Raw genomic sequence first — 21,690 nt, 5'->3', positions numbered from 1 at the left:
CACCAGAGGACTTCAGGACTTCAAAGGGCAGTGGTAACTCCTGATAATTAACTCTGACATTCACAGCCAGGTAAAGAACAGAATGAGACAAGAACAGTTCACAGGACAAATTCCCCCACAGCCTGTCCCTTTAAGTCTCTCCCTGGGTCCATTCGGCTCAGCTCTCGACCTATTTCTCTGCACCTGCACCTCCACCCCCACCCTTCCAGTCAATGATCACTTCCCCACTTCCCATCTTGGCTGGACACTAACAGCTGGCCCCTTCCCACTTCTGCAGAAGAATTTCAGAACGACTGTTCAACTCTGACCTCTCCTGGGTACTGGTTCCAAGCTTCAGGACAGTGGTGCAGTCCTCCCACCTCCAGGATTTAGGGCCCCTCGGCCTTTTCCTCCACCCTGACACTGCCTACTCCCACATGTGTTTTCTCTCTCTCTCCTAATTAGAATGGAAATCATTTGAGTACAAAGACTCTTCTTTTTCTATCTGTAGCCCCAATATTTATAAAATGTTGGCATATAGTACAGACATTTTTAAAAAATTTTTTCTTCAATTACTCATTATCCATACATAGCATTCTATTCCTTACCTGCCCTATTTCAATGCTATAGAGAATAAAGGTTCTAAAAATCATTTGTTGCTTTAATTAAAACCAAGATACGATTGTCCTATATACTAAGTGATATAGCACACTTATTACAATTTTGTAATACAACAGTATATGGGAGACGCTTTTTCAGTACCTCCAGTAACTATAAACATTTGTTCCACTTTGGATAAATCACACTGATTCTCTAGGGGAAAAAAAAAAAATCACAGGAGATGACATCTGGAACCCCAGCTAGATGTCTTGTCAATGTGTGCCAGAGCCTATGGGTGCTAGGAAAGGGAGCTATGGAACTGAGCAAGCCCTTGCCCAAGACTGAGAAAGTCTTCAAAAGTTCTCTCATCCTGACCATGATTCTAGCATCAGTTTACTAAAATTTAGGGAGCACACAACCTTAAATAGTAACTCTGGCATTCAGAGGCAAAATCAGACTTACCTTTTCTCTATAGAATGTTAACAATCTCCTCCTGTGTTTTTCTTGAAATTCTAAAATCTAAAAATAAAATATAAATTTCAGCTGCTGACATACGTTCCTATTCAAAATCCCCATTTTACTTTATTAGCTTTACGATTTTATTAGTAGTAATTAAATGGTCTGAAGAAAAGTATTTAAATCAGAAATATTTTTATAAACATTTCTAATATGAAATGTAATCAAATGCAGATAAAAGCTGTCCCACTGCTTCAGAATGGGGGGCTCCCTGAGAACAAACAATTTGTTTTAGTCTAAACTAATCTGAAACGTTTAGTCTAAAACATAGTGATATTTGTACTTAATATAGTAAAATCTCATTAATCTGGCACTCTTATGAGGCAGCTAGCCATGCTGCTATGCTCTGCTATGCACAGAGGGCTGGATTTGAAGGCAAGAAGACCCAATTCAAAGCCTGCCTAAGGCACTAACTAGCTATGTAACCTGGACAAGCCATTTAACCTTTAATGGAAATGACAAAAGCACTTTCCTCCCAGAGAAAGTGCCTAGCACTGTGCCTTGCACATAAAATAATTCTTAGGCATTGTTATTACTATTATGATTTATCATATGTAGAGGTCTTTGCAAACCTCAAAAAGCTATATAAATGTTAGCTATAATTATTATTATTATTAACTTCAGCTACATGAAGAGTCATTTCTACAATTTTCTAAATAACTGGAATCTAACTTTTTAAAAACCAAAGGTGGTGTACAAAAGGAAAAGCCATAGAGTTATGGGTTCAAGGCCATGCTCTCCTACTGACAACCAAAGTCTGACCCTTTCTGATCTCAGCCCTTTCTAGGTCAGAGCTGCCTCATCTATAAAATAAAGGGCGGGGTCCTAGATGACCTCAGGTCCTCTTCCAGATCTAAATCTCTGATCTTACAAATCCTATTAACGTTTAACAACTGAGCCATTTAGGGGATGAAAATCTGTCCAAAATATATTCCTGTCTTCTTAAGGAAACAAAATTCATCTTTTTTTGATCCCCTAGGGTATAGTAGAAATAATATTTCCTATGGACCTAGTCTTGTGTGCAGCTAGTTTTCCTTAAAAGACATGAAAGCAATCCCAGAGACTTGATTGTCCAAAGTATTATAGAAAGAGCTGCTGACCAGTTTCCTGGTGGCCTAAGTCAGTGACCCTCAGAGCTGAAGATATCTCCCTTGAAGAAAAGGGGGACCTCTGTCTTCCTAAATCAGCACTGGCTATTTGCTCATTATTCTTTCCATGCCATTGTTAAGTAAATTTAGCTTTTATTTAGTGTTCGATTATCTCTGAGTCGATCATATTGTTTTAATGCTAAGTCCAAACCATCAGCCAGCCTGAGTCGGGCCAAGTCCACAACCAAAATTTTCGTTATGATCATCAATGATCATGCTATGCTATAGGAGATATTGTCATACTGAGATGTGCTCATTTCTAACTGACCCCAAATTGATTTGTTATTTTAATTCTTGTGGGGTTTTTTTGGTTTACATGGTTTTTCTCTCTATGATCTGTCAAGTTTTTAATATTTAGGAGACACTTTTCAACTTATTAATTTGTTATGGGCTAAAAAAGCAGATAATCAAGTTTCTTGACAACAATGTCTAACAAGAATAAAGCCTAAAGGTATCTCATAAGCAAACTCTTGAAACTAATGCACAGACTTCAGGACACACCTATTGAGGGAGGTTTTTTTTTTCTTTTTTTTGCTTCTATTCAGATTTTTGAATAGGGCAATAGCAGGACAAATGACCTCTGGATAAGTGAGATATTACTGCACAATAAAAAAAAAAGCAAAGAACAAATCTAAATTTGATGAAGAAAAAGTAAAAAGACAAAAAGCAACAAAGAGAAAAGAATGAAATGCTTTAAGCCCCCCATGAAACATACTTCAAGGATCCATCATTAGAGTCTCTAAAAGCTGTCTTGTCTGAAAAATTAATCACTTTATAGTCAATCTCATGATGCATCCCTTCACAAAGGCAGTGCAGTGTAGTAGAAAGAGAAACGACTTTTGAATAAAAGGACTTGTTCTTACTTTAACCCCTGTGAGTCTCAGTTCCCTCATGTGTAAAAATAATGGGAGTGGATTGGATGGTCTCTAAATAGATGACCCTATAGAGGTAGGCTAGCTCTGTCAAAGCTATTGCTGAACCCATGCTCAAATCTTTCTAGGACCTGACAGAATCTGGATTCCACTGGTACAGCCTTCAAGAATTCAGAATCATCTCTCCAAACTAAAAGGAACTCAGAACAGGGTCTCTGGAGAGGCCTTGTAATACATAAATAGGAAGAATAAGTGCCTGAAGTCTGTTTTTTTCCCTGATCTTCACTTTGATGACATGAAAATTCAGGAATTTCTCCTTGAAGACTGTGGTGTCCTCAATTGTTGGTACTCCCTTCCTCCTCAAATTATCTTATATTTAGTTATCCCTTTACATGATCTCCCTTCCAAGAGAATAGAAGGTCCTCACAGACAGGAAGTATTTTATTTTTGTCTTTATAGTCTCAATGTCTATAGCACAGTATTTTGTTTACAGCAGGTGCTTAATAAACAATTGCTAAATTTAATTGAAAGCAGAAATTCATCTGTGTTTGAATTTATCCCAAAAAACACATTAACAAATAATTAGAAATAATATTTGAAGTTAAGCTTAGTCAGGGGCTTTGGTAGGAAATTATGTATACGTTTAGATATATCTGTTTTATACATATATATATATATATATATATGATATACATAATAAGAAAGATGGCAGACTTTGTTCCAATTTCAAAAGAGACAGATGAGTTTTTATGTTTGATATATGAATATAGACTGCATTTGTTCTCAAGAGAAAAGGGAATCATTTCTCAAATTCATGCCAAAAATCTTAAAAAAAAAAAACACTTCTGCTAAGGAAAGACAGGGCAAAGATAGACTATGTATGACCTGTTTTGAATTTTTAAGAGAAAATATTTGACTGTACTACTACAACTAATGTCATTAATGGAAAGAGCACTGGACTGAGAATTGGAAGAACGTGGTTCTAGTACTCACTCTTCTATTTAACACTGGCAAGACAATAAATCTCCCTGAGACCATTTCTTTATCTTAAAAAAAAAACCTGGTATAATAATCTCTGCCTTATACGCTGGGTTGTTCTAAGGATTAAATGAAACCATTCACATTGAGGGAAATTATTATTATTGTATTAATAATCAATTATTAATTTGTGATTATCCTTTTTCCTCTTGATTTTGTCAAGATCCCACTACTGCAAAAGTTGTATACTCCATAAACAGAAGCCAAACTGAGAGGGTCTCTAGCTACCCAGAGAGATTAGTTGTCTGTGGTCCCTTTAGTTTCAGACAGCCTCTCATGAAGGAGAAACCAAGAGAGGGCCTGCTGGGCCCCCAGATTGCAGTTCATGTTCTCAGCTGACTTCACTCCCTCAAAGATGAAGTAATCTGGAGAGGTAGAGGACTCCTACCTCCTCATAAGTGTCCACCAATTAGGGTTGCCTTTTCTTGTCAGGGGAGGGTCCAATAGTGTGTGCTGTCAGGAAGACAGGTGGACACTTAAGACTTTGCCTCTTTGTCTCTTGTTACTTAGAAAGACCACTGCCCATCAATTTAATGATTACTGACCAGGCTAATTAATAAAATTGCTTTTAAATACCTGGAACTTTCTCTCTTGGAAACTTTATTCATGACAATATCAAAGTGTTTTATAAACTTTAAAGTGTTACAGAAATGTGAAGAAGTACAACCCAAACATGTGATAATCCAGAAACTTTAGAAAATTTATAAGTAATACAGAAATCAGCACACCCACTCATCATACCTACATTATAGTCACAAATCCCTACGTTACTTTATTTCTGCTCACTTTCTAAAACTATGGTCTTCATTATCGAAATTACTTCAGTTTTATCTAAGCTTAAGTTAACACTAGTTGGATTTTACCAGAAATTTATATTCTCTAAGATAATTATGAACTTTTTATTTCTTTAAAAAGTATCACATTTCATTTTTGGAGTAGTCTGAAAAACCTTTTGCCCTGTGAACAATAGCCAAGGCTGAAAAAAACAGAGCAACATAGATAATACAATAGAGTCCAGAAGAAGTGTGTTAAAAGGACATTTCCTCACCCCTATGGAGGAATAAGCATGTAACAGATAAGGAAATAAAATGGAATTTCAAGAAGCAGAAGTACTATCTACTAATAATAGCAGTAGTAACTATCAACCCAGCACCAACTCTGTACCAGACCCTGTGCTAAACACTTTACCAATGTGATCTTTTGATTCTCACAACAAGCTGGAGGTCAGCAGACAAGAGATAAGTGCCCAGGTATCACAGCTAAATTTGAATTCAGGCCCAGGTCTGAGAGCCTTGCAGTACACACAGGACAGATTTTAAAACTGTGGCCTAAAGGAGGTTGAAGGATTCCAAACAGGCAGAGTTCAGAGTATATTATAAAAGCTACTTGCTACATAATCAAATTGAATTAAAATGATGAACTCTGCCTCTTATATGAGGTTTTTTTTAAGGATAAAATTAATCCATTTATGTGAAAGTGCTTTGAAAATTATGAAGTATTACAAAAATGTGAAGAATTATCAAACATCTATGGTAATCCAGAAATTAGAATTCATAAGTAATAATCAGTATACTTAGCACACCAGAATGTTTTTAATAATTTTTCTCTAAAGTGATAGCTTGTTAACAAATTAACTTCTCCCCGTCTGGCAGAGTTTATTATTCTCCAGCTGTAATTTTTAATTAAAAAAATTAGACTGCAGATCAATTTAGAATTTATTGTAATATTGTGAAATAATGGTCTGCCTTCATCTGCTATCAAACTGACATCCAGTTTTCCCAACAGTTTTTATTGATCAATGAAAATTTTCTCCAGTGTTTTGAAATCCTAGGTTTATGGAAACCTAATCTATTAGATAAGTCATATTCTAGTTTGTAATTATTTAAAATATCTCACTAGGGGCAGCTAGGAGGTGCAGTGGATAGAGCACCACCTGGAGTCAGGAGGATCTGAGTTCAAATCCAGACTCAAATACTTAATAATTACCTAGCTGTGTGACCTTAGGCAAGTCACTTAATCCCACTGCCTTGCAATAAGCACAAAAACAAAAATGAAAAATAAAATATCTTACTAATACAAATTTTGTATTTTTAAAAAATCTAGTGCCAGAAAGTTCTGAAAATTATTGTTTTACAGTATATTTTTAGATCTGGAAATGTATCTCACTTCCTTTTTACTTTTTCATAATTTTCCAAGGCATTATTTTTTGTTCTTCCACATTTTTTTATTATTTTATCTACTTCTTTGAAGTATACCATTATTGCATTTTGATCAATATATCATATAATCTATAGATTAAGGAGTACTGTCATCTTTACTATGTTAGCTTGACTTTCTCATCTAAATTTAATACCTAATTTATTCTAATTTTTTGCAAACTGTTTCATAGTTGTCCTTAATATGAATTATGTTCATGTGTCTTCATAAGTTAATTTCTAGATATTTACTAAATTTCATTTTGATTTTGAATGATATTTATTGCTTTTCCTGAATTTTTAGCAGAGTAGTGGGATTCAGCTATATCTCACTACTCTGCTAAAACCAAATAAGGTATGATACAATATTAGATGATCAGAAGAGAAGAAGAAACCAAAAGACTGACAGAGAAAGCTTGGGGATATATCATGTTCCCCCACAGAAAAGATCAACAGGAAGATAAGGAAAATGAGACCCTAAACCAAAAAGATCAAAATACAATAAAGAAATCTTATTGAAGAAAATGCCTTGAAAACTTCCATGACAATGAAAGGAAGAGAGGCAGCTAGGTGGCGCAGTAGATAGAGCACCGGCGCTGGAGTCAGGAGTACCTGAGTCCAAATCCGAACTCAGACACTTAATAATTACCTAGCAGTGTGGCCTTGGGCAAGCCACTTAACCCCATTTGCCTTGCCAAAAAAAAACCTAAAAAAAAAAGTATAAAAAAAAAATGAAAGGAAGACAATAAATTCTATGGGTCTCCCAGAAATGATCAAATAACAGCAAAAAACTCCAAAATGGTTTAAAAGAGAAAAAGGGAAATTAAAAGAGGAAATAAAGATAAAAATTAGGATACAACTGAAACTCTTAGAGAAGTTATTTGGACATGATAGGAAAAGTGATTCAGAACACGTCAGGTGATTCTCTGAAAAGGAGAATGGCATATGTGGAATTCAAAAATGAAGATCTTAAGGAAAATTAGCAAAACAATTTCAAAGAATGCTTCATATGCACCAACATCTGTTTCAAAAAACAATATTTAAAGAATGTACAGAAACAACTTTAAGATCATAGATTTCAAGAAAAAATATGACATGAAAATCCTATATACTACAAGAATACATGAAAGTTGACAGAAGTATTGAGAATAGAAGGCAAATTAAATCATTGACATATATTCCAAGTTTTATTCATCAAGGAATACAGTGATTAAACTTCAAAATTTCAATATCAAATAACAAATATTGCAAGAAGCCAAGAACAGTGTCTTTAGCTATCAAGGAAAAAAAATTCAAATAGCCAAAGACTACTACTAATCTAAAAGAAAGCAAAGAAGAGATTGGAATCAGATATTCTGAAAAGCAAAAAAGATTTAGAATGTAAATAAAAATAGACATTTGAAAAATGTGAGGCATTAGAATCATTATTCCAAGAGAAAACAATAAGATATTTGACTTCAAACACTTGAAATGACAGAAACACATATGAAAAGACAAAATAATGAAATCAATTTTCTCCTTATTCTAGGGTAAGAAAAGGCACTACTTTAAAAATGCTTATCAAAGCTTATCAATCAATGAGCTCTGCATAGAAAGGGGTATTAAAGAATCAGGAGAAAAAAAGGAAGAATTGAATTAACATTCCATAGACTGAAACCTATTCCCTCAGATGGCAATCAAAATCTATAGAATAGAAGAGAAATTATTGCAGAGGAAAAGTCACTCAAAAAGCAAATAATAGGAAGGAAGTTGGAAATATACTTCTGCTAAACATGACTTTGAGAGGAGAGGTCTTTATGATAGCTTAGACTTGCCTGGAGGAATGTAGGACAGACAGTAGAGTAAGAATAGTAATAGAGAAAAATGTGGGTTAAGGAACCAAGAAGCACCTTTTGAAACAAAGGGATTCTCAAATGCACTTACACAGTGAGCAGAGTGGGGTGCAAAATGAACCTAACAATAAATATCATCAGAGGGGACTGGATAACGCAAGATATGCCCTTACCCTTTCTCCAAGAAAAGGTAAAGCTTCCCCAAAATATGTCTCAATTCATGTACATGTCCAGAGGATACCACTATCCAATGTGAAAAGAAAAATATATATTCAGAGATAACATATGATTGTCCTTATGCCAGGCAAACAATAAACACAGGGACATGAAGTAGATCCAGGAAATAAACTGTCTTACCATACTGCTTCATTCATGAATTAAGATGTTAGGAAGTAAGGTTTATTAGAAAATGTTCTCTCAAAAAAAAACACAAACATAATTAAATTTTAAAGGAGGGTGAAAAGAATAGCAAAAATGATCTTGAATTTCATTGAGATAAATAGTATACAGGAGAAAATACTGCTTTTTCCAAATGCACCCCGAAAAAAAAACCCTCTATCCTATACTGTATGAGCTCCATAGAGAAGACAAAAATGTTAAGAGCAAGAACTACTCCCTAATAAACATGCTTTTCAAAAAGAGAATTATAAACCTTCACCTACCATAGGAAACTCTGCTTAAAAACACTATTAAGAAGAGAAATACATATCAAAACTCTTGAGATTTCATTCCATTCCACTTGAAGTTGAAACATTTTTTTAAATGGAATAACTCAACAGTGTCAGATGAAGGGCAAAGATTACGACTGAAAAAAACCCCATCAGATTTGGTGATTAAAAGATCACTGTTAACTTTAGAGAGAGTAATTTTAGTTAAGTGATGAACTCAAAAGTTCAGTTACAAAGGACCCAGGATTAAATGAGAAGATAGAAGTGGAGGCATCAAGTACAGACAATTTTTTCAAGGAGAGAAAGGCTGAAAAGGGAAAACTAGAAGATGGTAGAATTAGTGAAAGTTTTTAAAGCATAGGGGAGACTTGGACATGTTTGAAGACAACAAGGAAGAAACAAGTTGGAAGGAAGAGACTGAAGATTGGAAAAAGAGGATGACTGAGGATGAAGAGTCAGGGTGATGGAATAAAGTACACACTTAGAGTTGGTTGGGCTTGGCAAAAAGGAAGGCCATCTCTCTCTGACAAAAGGGGAAAAGGAGAAGAGAGGAGTGAAGATGCCAAAGGGTTATGAAGTGAAGAGAATAGGGAAGCTCACTATGAAAAGTCTCAATATTTTTTCACTAAGAAGCAAGGTCCTCAGCTCAAGCTGAGGAGAGAAGGAGAAAGTGGGGGAGGGGGTGATGCTGAAGAAAATGAAGGCCTCCCACTTCTGTGGGAGTGAGATAGACTATCAATGAGGGGATAATAAAAGACTTGCCTTGATGTAGTGAGGACCTAGCTGAGTGGTTACAGAATGTGAATTTGTATTGAACCCAGTCAACATGGGTGAGAGACAGATAATGGTAGTAAAAGAAGGCTGAAGCTGGGCAAAACAAGAGAGACAATAGAACAAGGTATTTAACTCTGTCATTGGAATTCAGAGTACTTGTGATAAAACATACACCCCTCTTCTAAAGAAAAAAGTGTAAAATACGAATTGCCAAATATAGTCACCGTGTTGCTTAAATGTTTTTCTCACTGGAAAGAATTTAATGTATGTGGGGTGAGGGAGATTTAAGGGGAAGTAACTGGAGTAAAAAAAAATGATTTTTAACAGCTCCTTGAGTATAAGTCTTATCTACTCTCCCCCCCACCCCAGACCCCAATCTTTCTGAAGGAAAAGATTGTAACTTTTGATTTGTTTTTCTCCCAGCCCCTTAACACAATGTTGTTTTGCACATAGTAGATAATTAATAAATGTGTGTTGAAATGTTTGAACAGAATTACATTATGGTCAACTAAGGATGTTATTTGCACGATAATTTTCCTAAGACAATGTTATTTAAGGTTTGCCTGTAAAAATGAAGGAACTTTTTAATTCTTATATCCTAGATTATTTTTAAATAAGTATATTTTACATAATCCAGTAATATATTTCCATGGAAAAACAGTTCAATACATCAGAAAATCCCAGGAAAAAAACAAGTTCTAAGTGACTGAATACAGCTGACATTTAAAGCAGGAATTCCCTCTACCATAAGGCTAACAAAGTAGACATCCAAGTTTTGTGATCAAATTATATCTAGACTGTAATAGCCAATTCAGGAAACCACATCTTAAGAAGATGATGATCTGGAAAATGTTAAAGATAAAGGGCACTAAAATCATACCATAACCTGTTAAGATGAAGGACTATAGCCGTTCAGTTTAGAGAACACAAGGCTTAGAAGAAGACATAAATTGTCTTCAAATATTTGAAGGATCATAGAAAAAGATATTAAACTTAGAATCAGGGTACAAGTTGCAAAGACAGATTTCAAATCAATGAGGCAAAGCTCACCAATACTCAAAACTAAAATTGTTCTGCTTTATAAAGTAGTGAGTTGCCATTACTGGAAGTCTATTCTAGTGAAGACTAGATGATCACTTGCCAGATATATTTTGGAGGGATATTTTAGAGAAGATTGATGAGTTAGATAAAGTCTGAACTTCTTAACTAGGTCTTTGGTTTCTTTCAAGTCTAATTTATATGATTCAGAAGTTTCTCTGGTCTGATTTATTTTACTTGGTTTATTTGGTCCAAATAAAGTAAACCAAAGAATAATTATTATAGGTCTCTGATAAAAAAAATCAAAGGAAATAAATTATAATTTCTAAAAAAATCTTCTAGTATCACATCAACAGATCTACAATTGATAGAAAAATGTTCAGTCTAAAACTGCATCATTCTATTTCTATAAATGAAGCAAATAGCAAGAAAGCTCCTTAAAAGTAATTTTTCTTCCTTTTTAATTTTTCTCTGTAGAGATTATTAGCAATATCTCAGAGCCTCTCAAAGTCAGACTCATGAGTCACCTTCTCAAATGATCTTATATTCTGATAGTCTTAGAAAATAGTTCAAATTATAACTCACCTGAGATGTTTCTTTTGAATATTTCTTGCATAATCCATCTATTCCCATAAAGAATGCCTGAATATTAAAATCAGTCTGAAGAGGGAAAACAAAGAGATTATCTAACTTCTAATATAAAATTTGGGTGGCATTAAAATTCTATCTCAATATTAGAAAGATATATAGAACTTAAATTTCAAAGCAAAAGTTTTTTTTATATATTGTATTTTAATGTTAGTGTTGCATGGTCTTAGTCTAGTCACTTCAATTCTCTTGGTCTCAGTTTCTCAAGAAGAAAATTAAAAGGGTCTACTAAATCAGGGATTTCAAACCTAATTACTCCTTCCCACTGGGCTGCTTTTAGTCTAACAAAGTATATTATGCAGCCCTGGAAAACAAACATAAAATCTGATTTAAGAACATAGATGGTCTCTAATGTTCCTTTCATTTTAAAATTTCTATGATTCTATTACATAAAATGGAAGAATGATTGATACAAAATGTTAAATATAGCTTGCTTATAAAATTATTACCTATATATATAAAATAGGGTTGTTCAAAATCTAAGTTTGCAGATTGTTTTTAAAAAAACTGATTTTGTTCCAAGGTTCTTAACTGATCTGTGAATAAATTTCAGGAATCTATTAAAGTGAATGGGGAAAAATTTACAACTTCATTTTTCACTAATCTCTAAATGAAATTAGGCATTTTCTTTGATTAATAATGTAGGTATCAAACCACAGTACTATTAAATTTGCATAAACTGTCAAAGGGGCCTTTAGCACATTAAAAAAAAGTTAGGAATCTTTGATTTTAAAAAAAATTACTTGATTTTTTTTCTACATAGCCATATCAGATTCAAATACTTATTACAATACAGGATAGTTTTCAAGGTTGGCTGAGCAGAATATTAGGGTCCTTAGTTTTTAGACTCATTCCACATAGTTTTGGGCAAATCAAACTCATTCTGAAATTGTGTGCTCCCCATTCCAAAAAAAAAAAAGGAAAAATCTGAAAAGTCTTTCTTTGATAGACTTTGTTCACTGAAAACACTCCTGTCTTAATTTCAACATGCTAACAATAAATATCCACAGTAGATATATTTAAAACTCAAGTCACTTCACAAATTTTCCCTGGGTCAAGGAGAATATTTTTAAGAGTATTTTTAAGTTTCATATATATACACATATATATGTATAATATATATATGTATATATATATAAATATGTCAGTTATAACTAAGTTACAAAGCAGATTAACTACATCTAATTAGCAAAATAACATAATACTAACAAAATTATTATAGTAGGCATAATTCACTGATAATTAGTCTCATATTTAGGTGAGGATTTTTTAATAACTAATTTTAAATGGGATTTGGAAATAGTCTACATCTCTATATTATATTAAGGAATTAAATCTGAAGAAAAGTATTTTTAAAACAAAAGCTGAGTTCTCATAAATCTCAGATGTCTCTTCATAACTGTTTTCTAAAGGAAATTATTTAAACAACTAATTTTCAATACCTTGGAAACCAACTTACACTATAAATTAACAAATTCTAATTATGCAAAAATTATTCCCTAGTTTTTTAATGTATATACTTTAGATGTTCAGAATTTTTTAAAAATCTTTTAGTACAACTGTTAGAATTTCTAAATAAGTTTCAAGTATATGAATATAAGAATCTTCATATTTAAAAGCAAATATTATTGCAAAACTAATAACTTACTTGTTTTGAAAGTAAAATTATGCGGCAAGGGGCGCTACAAATCAAACATTCTTCCTTTTTACCTATATAAAAAAAGGTAAATTTATGATATGTATAAAATTGGCTAGTAGTTTAAAATAGAACTGTGATTATAAAATTTCTTCTAAATGAAAATGGCATGTAAAACCACTCTCCACATTTGGACTATAGTTCTGGGAATATTAGTCTAATAGTATAATAGAAAGAGCAGAAAGTCAGAGGACCTGAGTTCTGATAAGCATTACCTAGAATTACCATTACCTTTGGCAAATCATTAGCCTCCTTTTCCCCTTACAGAAAATTCAGGAATTGGCCTAGTTAATTTCTGAGTTCCCTTCTAGCTCTAATGATATATCTTTGATACTATGAATATGAATGAAAAGAACACAGTATTTTTGAAGGTGAATGAATGCTAAAAATATGATCAGAGTCATTCATATAACTGAATTCAACTAACACAGAAGTATTGACAATACTGATTTATTTTTTGATTCAGATTAAATAAGTGGGGAGATCTCCAATTAATTTGTGCATGTCACTTCCACCAAGACATATGAACAAGTAAGTACCCTAGCATCTTCTTGAGAGGACAGGAGCAGCACCTAACAAGGAAAAAGGGGGACAAAATACAAGCAAAGTATCCATTGTGCTTCATCAGAAACATCTCCCTGGCAAATCCTCTGTAGACAGGGCCAAGCCTGAATGACTTACCTGTGCATAGGTGGTTTCCCCTGAAGAGACTCTTAACTAACCAACCTGAGCTCAGGGACTACTTTATGTTGTCTTTATGTCTTCAGTGCCCAACACAATTCCTAATGCAGAGAATAATTCATGCTTGTTGACTTGACTGGTATGAACAGTTTTCTAAAGAGGAATTGCCAGTCAACACCACATAAAAGATTATTTCAATCACTAATTACTCTGGCTTTTAAGGTTCTTAAAAAAATATGACCTCTTCCTCCCTCTTCATTCTCATCCCTTGAACCCTTTCACATACTCAATGATTCAGTGACACTGGCCTCCAGGTTGTTTGGTTGATGTTTTAGAGAAGGGAATTCGTGAGGCAATTGGGGTTGAGTGACTTGCCCAGGATCACATAGCTAATAAGTGTCTGAGGCCATATATGAACTCAGTAAGATGAGTCTTCTGACTTTCAGATCCTTCACTCTATCCACGTTACATAGCTTTCCTAATGTGATCTCTTCCTGCTCTAAATTCCAAAAGAACTTATTCTGTCTAGACAATAAAATCACAAGTCTAGCTTCTTGCTCCCCATTCCCATTTGTGAAATGTCTCTCTCATGCTTCCTTTCTTAGAGACTCTGCTAAGACTTGTCTATATCCCACAGTAACTAACAGTGCTGTATACATATAAATAAATGTAATATTTTTGAACTGATACATATCTTTCCTGATACTATCTGATACTGATACTACCTTTCCGATATTTTAATTTCTGAGAATATGAAAACATCCCTGAACTTCTTTATGGTCCTAGAAACATTCTGCAAACTAAATGGCATAGAATTTGACTGAAGGTTGTTTCTCCCAAAGGAATCACCTACTTTGAAATTTAACAGCATTCTCAGGCTACTGACACTTTTTAAAATTGAGTGAAAGAAGTACTTTTGATGCCTATGGATCCATGGGGGTTTCATCTTTGATTGTGGAGCTACTATGGAACAGACATTGTGATATAGTAGAAAGAAATTTAATTTGTAGTCAGTCAGAAGCTCCCCATTCTGAGTGTGACCCTAAGCAATCTCCCTGATCTGAGTTTCCTTATCTGTAAAAGAACTCTTGCCTTCTCAGCACCAAAGATTTGTTATGACACACAAGTAAAATAATATCTGTGAAATCATTTTATAAACTTCAAATGCCACCCAATTGAATCAAATTATAGTGTGAAGAAATTGCCCATGGAGACAAGTCTGACACTTCTGAGCTGACCATAACCCTGGGAACCAACCACAAAATGGCAACGGTACAAATCATCACTTCTACTCTGCACCTCAGTAAACAGTCTCTAAAATCTATTTCAGCCCTGATGCCTGTGACCCCATATGGAGATCCATGGATTTCTAGGGAGACAAGCCCCAGTTCTTTAGATAAATAATTATTAAATATCAGCTGTTAGGTCAATTTAACTCTGTGCAATAACCTCCATAGAAGCCTCATCACAGCATGGAAGTAACGCAAGGAAGGAAGCAAGGGAATGAAGGAGAAATTCTTAGAAAAATAGGTGGATTAAGATGGAAGGTTGGGGGAAGAGGATAAGGAGTGGACTTTTAGAGTGGAGGGTAGAGTACCAAATAGGAGAGAAAGAAATTGGGGGGCAGAAGAAGTAAATTAGCCAGTGAGGAGGGATAGGGTAAATAGAGCAAGAAAGGCAGTGAGAAAAAATGGGCTGAAAGGGAATATACAACAAATAATTATAACTCGGAATATAAATGGGATGAACTTACTCATAAAAGAGAATCAGATAGCAGAACTACCTGGTACTGGCTAAGAAATGGAAAGGTAGATTAGTGGAACAGAGTAGACATAGAATAGACAGTAATAAAGGACTACAGTAACTGTGTTTGACAAATGTAAAATTTTAAGTTTTAGGGAAAAGAATTCATTATTTGGAAAAAATTATTGGGAAAGCTGAAAAGCAATCTGGCAAGAAGTGGGAATAGACCAATGTATTAAATCTGTATACCAAGATATGGTCAAAATGGATACATGAACTAGATATATAGGGAGCTATCAAAAGAAAATTTAAAGAACTTGGAACATATTATCTGTCATACAAAGAGGAGAATAATATGAGAAGAAAAAGAAATTCTGAATATTGCTAAGTGTAAAATGGGTCATTTCAATTATTTTTAAATTAAAAAGTTTCTATATAAATAAAACCATGTAGACAAGATTGAAAGAAAAGCAGAAAATTTTGAAAAATTTTCATAGACAACCTCACAGACAAGAGTCTCAGTTCTCAAATATATGGAGAACTCTGTCAAATTTATAAGAATATAAATCATACCTAAGTAATAAGAGCAGGCAATTTTTCAGTGAACAAATCAAGACTATATACAATTATATGAGAAATATTCTAAATCATTGTTAATTGGAGAAGTACAAATTAAACTAATTTTGAGATATCATCTTATACCCATCAGATTGGTTAAAATAATAGCTGTTCTTCAATTAGGGAAGTATCTTAAAAAAACTGTGGTATGGAATACTGCTATGATGGAAGAAATGATGACTTCGTTGATTAGGAAAAAAAAGGAAAAACTTGGACCTATGAAGGAAGATGCTATCTACCTCCAGATAAAGAACTGACAAAGAGTAATATGCATAGTATGATCTGACAAATAGGGATACATATGTATGTTTATGTATATTTGTGTTTATTCACATTTAATTGTAGCCTTCTCTAGGTCGGAGGAAAGAAAAAAGTGAATAAAGTAAAATTTAGAAGAAAAGAGAAGCTATGTTGTTTTGAAAACAAAATGTAGGATTTATTACACTGATTTTCATGAAATGGATATTATTTTATACTGAATCCTCTATTATGGTCTGCTATGTTCATGAAAATGTTTTTCTTTTTTCATTTTGCATTTAAGTTTAAAATGAATTTTTAAAATTTTAATTAAAAAAAAGGACTACACTGGTGAATAAAACATAGTCTGCAGCAGCACCTATCAAACTTGGAAAAACTTTAATTTGGGCCCTAAGGCATCCAAGGATCAGCCTGATAAGTCCAAAGAAGATCAAAATCATACTGACTGCAGGGTGACAGTTTATTTGTCCAGAGCAATTCAAGAAAACCATCTCTTGAGGCAGAAAGGAATTGATGCAAGGAATAAACATACCAACAAATCATGGATGTTAGAAATATAAAAATAGTGCACTGGAGATACCAAGATAAACAAGACATAGTCCCTTCCTTCAATAAATTTACAGTCTTGTATGTGGTAGAAGACCAATAACAACATCAAATGTATAAATGTTTAACAAAAGTAGAGGTAAGGGCTATACAATAAAGGAAGGGGCAAAGATCATTATCCCCTGAAAGGATGAAGGAATTCTTTATGGAAGAGAAGATACCTGGTCTGAGACCTTAAAGAAGGAAGATTTCAACAAATAGTGGTTCTTTGGACAGGAAACAATTTGTGGGAAAAGGCATGGAAGAAGGGAGAAAGGATCAAAGAAAAGAGAAATAGTAGTAGACAAGGACCCAAAATGTCTAGAAGGGAAGACTGGGAACTAACTTTGAACAACACTGAACCTCAAGCTAACAGACATTAACTCAGGTTTGGAAACTCTCCTCTCTGATTAGAGGACTGGGGGCAAACAGTAAATTCTTTCCAAAGGCTTCTTTTAGAGAGGACTTAACATGTTTTTGAGATAGCTCCATTGCTTGGCTTCAACTCCACAGAAGACCATGCTAACGCCCCCCACACTCCCACTGGGTACCTTTGGGGACAGCCCCTGCCCCTGATTTCAGCTTCCATTAGTGTGTTGTTTTCCCCAATTAGACTGTTAAGTGCCTTTTTCTTATTTATATTTCCAACACTTAGCACAATGTTTGACACATTATTGTGTTCAATCATTTCAATGGGTCCAACTCTCCATTTGGGGTTTCCTTGTCAAAGATACAAAGGAGGGGTTTTTAACTTCTTCTTCTCCAGCTCATTTTACAGATGAGGAAACTGAGGCAAACAGGGTTAAGTGACTTGGCCAGGATCTTACTCATTTAAGTGCCTGAGGCCAGACTTGTCCTCAAGGAGACAAAGTCTTTCCTTACTTCAGGTTAGGTGTTCCATCCTATCCACTGTACCACCTAGAGGCCAAGTGTTTCATGCTATCCACCACCTAGCTGCCCATACTAGGTGCTTAATAAATGTTTTGAATCGAATTGAATATTAACTTTATTTGATAGGCAATAGAAAGCTATTGAAGGGTTTTGGACAAGGGAGTGACAAAATTATATTTGTATATAAGAAATGTTCATTTGGCAGTAGTCTAAAAGAAGGATGAAAGAGAGGGAAGATACGAAGGAGGACTTAGGAAGGCTACTGGAACTCTCCAAGAAAGACTTGGAATTATAGGAGATCAGTGAGAGTGAGGGAAAAATACAAGAAATATAATAGAAACAGAATCCATAAAACTAGGTAACGAAGATGTGAGAGGTAAGGATGATAAGAATTAATCAGTTAATTTCAAAGGTGCAAAAATGAATGGGTGGCTGAATGCTGCAAGAAAAGAAAAATAGGAAATAAGGAAATTATGGTAAATGATAAGAAGTTCAGTTTCAGACATGTTGAATTTGAGGTGCTTGTAGGAAATCTCAGCAGAGGTTTCTTATGGGTATTTTGAGACTCAAGTCTAGACCTTCAGGCAAAGATAAGGCTTGGATTGTATTTGTTTATCAGCTAAGTGCAAACAAAAGTTATAGTCATATGAGTGATTGATGGGAAAATATCCAAATATAGGGCAGTAATTCAGGGCCTATACCAGGATGGGGGAAGCAGAAGCAAAAGGGGGGTGGGCATTCAAGAGAAGCTACAAAAGTGAAATTGGCAGCTTGGATATGTCCAAAATATGGAACCTTGAGGAATAACAACAATAAAGAATGAATGTGACTGTGAATGACACTGAGAAGGTGCTATTGAGAGGATAGGAGGAAAGCAAAGAAAAAGTGGTGCCTTAGAAACCAAAGGATGCATAAGGAGAAGATAAGTGTCAAAAGCCACAGAGGTGGAGTGGTAGGTTATAGATAAGAGAGGATGGATAGTGAAATGTAGAGAGAGAGAGAGATGGATGGATGGATGGATGGATGGATGGATGGATGGATGGATGGATAGATGGATATTGACATCCACATCTAACTAGATTTGGTTAATGGGTTGGTTAGTTTTACTGAATTTTTCTCCCTCTTTTTTTTTCTTTCTACAGAGAATAGATCTCTGGGTAGAGTTAAGTGGGAATGTTTGGAAATGGATGTGATATAAAAAAACAAAAATAATAAAAATATTTTTTAAGCAGCAGAGGTCTAGAACAGGGATTGAATACAGGTCATGGGTGACTTTTCTTTTTTTTTAGGTTTTTGCAAGGCAAACCAGGTTAAGTGGCTTGCCCAAGGCCACACAGCTAGGTAATTATTAAGCGTCGGAGACCCGATTTGAACTCAGGTACTCCTGACTCCAAGGCCCATGCTCTATGCCACCTAGCCACCCCTATTTGAGAGCGTCACTTCAAGGGGTGGCTAGGTGTCCCAGTGGATAGAGCACCAGTCCTGAAGTCAGGAGGACCTGAGTTTAAATGCAGCCTCAGATACATAATAATTGCCTAGCTGTGTGACCTTAGGCAAGTCATTTAACCCCATTGCCTTAACTATATATTTAATAAATTAATATACAGTAATAATATATTCATATATAATAATGTATTGATGATATATTTATGTATAATAATCTAATTAATAATATATTATATTATTAATTATATATTTCTTTCATATATATATATATATTAAAACAAAGTAGTTTGAGGGTCAAAAATTGCCTTAAAAAACGAGTGAATGATAGGATGGTAGAAAGCTCATGCTTTCTGAAGGAAAGTTAAAGTCCTTTTTGATAGAAGGAAAGGGGCCAGGGGCAGCTAGGTGGCCTTGGAGTCAGGAGTACCTGGGTTCAAATCCGGTCTCAGACACTAAATAATTACCTAGCTGTGTGGCCTTAGGCAAGCCACTTAACTCCATTTGCCTTGCAAAAACCTAAAAAAAAAAAAAAAGGAAAGGGGCCTGTGAGGAGAAGATAAGGAGGGGATGGGAGGAGAAGAGTCTGGAAGGGCCCGAGGGGAAGAGCCCCGGGCTAATCCTCCTTTACAAGGCCTACATCCTCGTCCCCTTGGCCAGCTGCCCGGCCTGCCCGCGGGGGCGCGGCATCACAACGGCCACGGGGTGTATCCAAGAGAAGCTACAAATGCGAGGTTCGGGGTGTCCGGTGAGGGAGGCCTGGGGCCCGCGGGCCGCCCTCCATACCTGGGGGAGCGATAACGAGCTCGCATGGGGGAGAGGCGCCAAGGCCTGGCGCGCCTCTGACGTCACTTCCGGCGCCGTCCAGCCAGGCCTCCCTCTTGTCCCTTTTCTTTCCCGGCCTTTTACCTTGCTGGAGGCAGAGGTGGCAGAACACGTGCCCGCAGCTCGTCACGCTGAAGTGCGAGGAGGACCTTCCGGGCGGCTGGAAACAGTGGTTGCAGAACATCCGGACGGCCATGGCCGCAGGCCGCGGCGTGAGGCTTCGGCGACCACGCTGCGGCCAATGGCGCCCGGGCTCTGGACAAAGGGAGGGAAAAGAGGCGCGAGCGCCCGCGGCGCCTGCGCACTACTGCCTTCCCGCCCCCTCCCCGTGAGAGAGGGCGAGGAGAGGTTGGGACGTGCCCATTGATGCCGGCAGGGGGTGCGTGTTGGAATGGAAGGAGATGACGATAACAGCTCTCCCGCTCTGGCCCTATTTGGGAGAAAGAATTATTCAACGACTTTCAAGTTTATTCTGTCGTCCCAATTCCAGAGGCAGCCACGCAGACAGGCGTCGTATGGAAGTTATCCCAGCACAGCACCCCCCCCCATCACCTCAACTGTGGCACCTCCCTGAGGAACTCGATCCTTTTAAGAAACGTGCTACAACATAAAGGTTTCCTCTTTGGAATGGGGGAGGCTGGAATCAAACCAGACATAAAAAGAAACCTCACAGACAGTATATGTCAACTCTGCTGTTTTATTAATACAAATATTTTTTTTAATTTAAATTTTAAAATTTTTATTTTTTATTTAAATTTTAAAGTTTTATTTTTTTAATAAAAATTTTAGATTTTTTTTTCCAAAATCAAGTTCCCCATCTGATATTTTATTTTTTTCCAGTTACATGTTATGGTGGTTTTTCAACATTCTAGATCACTTTTTATTTTTTATTAATTTATTTAGGTTTTTGAAAGGCAATGGGGTTAGGTGGTTCGCCCAAGACCACACAGCTAGGTAACTATTAAGTGTCTGAGGTCGGATTTGAACTCAGGTCCTCCTGACTCCAGGGCTGGTGCTCTATCCACTGATCCACCTAGCCACCCCATCTAGATCACTTTTTAAAAGGTTAATATGCACCTGTGATTTCTTAGATTGAGGCAACTCCCACTAACAAAACTGACCGTTAAGCAGTGTAAAATTACAGTTTTCTGCCATTCTGACAATAGAAAGCTCCTACTATAGGCCAGTCATTGTGCTAAACTGGTGATGACTGAGATCAGAGTTGACTGGGAGTGACTCTACTACTCTCTTTCCAGAAGGGAAGGGGTGCCAACTGAGTTTGACACCAGATTTAATTTCATGTTATTAAACCTTTTATTCTGGTTCATTAAATGACTTAACTTTGAATTTTTTGACTTAAAAAAGAGGTATGACTAGGTGGGAAGTGAGGCTGTGAGCAGTAGGTTTCAATAGATCTTTACCCTGGGGATACCAGGGCAGTAGATGAAAAGGGTTTTGTGAACACAGAGTAGATGCTTTGTATGTAACTCCACTTATTTGGGTGGAAACAGTGTTACTATGTAATGTTAGTTCAATTTTAGTTGAATTTAGATTATAGATTTATATACTGTATATAAAGATTTTGTAGGCCATAGATTGAGAGCTGAAAAGTATTTCAGGGACCATCTAACTATTCATTTGG

The 21,690-nt window shown here is 35.6% G+C and overlaps 1 protein-coding gene across 2 annotated transcripts in view; it reads right to left on the bottom strand.

Annotated features, from left to right (window-relative positions):
- Positions 1 to 20,340, bottom strand: part of RNF212 (ring finger protein 212) — a 45,604-nt gene extending 25,264 nt beyond the window's left edge. For both annotated transcript variants that reach the window (XM_074227509.1, XM_074227510.1), the window contains exons 1-4: positions 20,133 to 20,340; positions 12,957 to 13,018; positions 11,246 to 11,320; positions 1,042 to 1,098 (exon numbers count right to left, since the gene is read on the bottom strand). In XM_074227509.1, the coding sequence (XP_074083610.1) occupies positions 1,042 to 1,098; positions 11,246 to 11,320; positions 12,957 to 13,018; positions 20,133 to 20,244 (306 nt within the window). In that variant the 5' untranslated portion in view covers positions 20,245 to 20,340. The remainder of the gene's footprint in view (positions 1 to 1,041; positions 1,099 to 11,245; positions 11,321 to 12,956; positions 13,019 to 20,132) is intronic.
- Positions 20,341 to 21,690: the final 1,350 nt, after the last annotated feature.

The sequence above is a fragment of the Macrotis lagotis genome, chromosome 3 (assembly GCF_037893015.1).
Source record: "Macrotis lagotis isolate mMagLag1 chromosome 3, bilby.v1.9.chrom.fasta, whole genome shotgun sequence".
Classification (NCBI taxonomy): domain Eukaryota; kingdom Metazoa; phylum Chordata; class Mammalia; order Peramelemorphia; family Peramelidae; genus Macrotis; species Macrotis lagotis.
The sequence above is the reverse complement of the archived record's forward strand: the minus strand, read 5'-3'. Positions and strand labels throughout refer to the sequence as shown.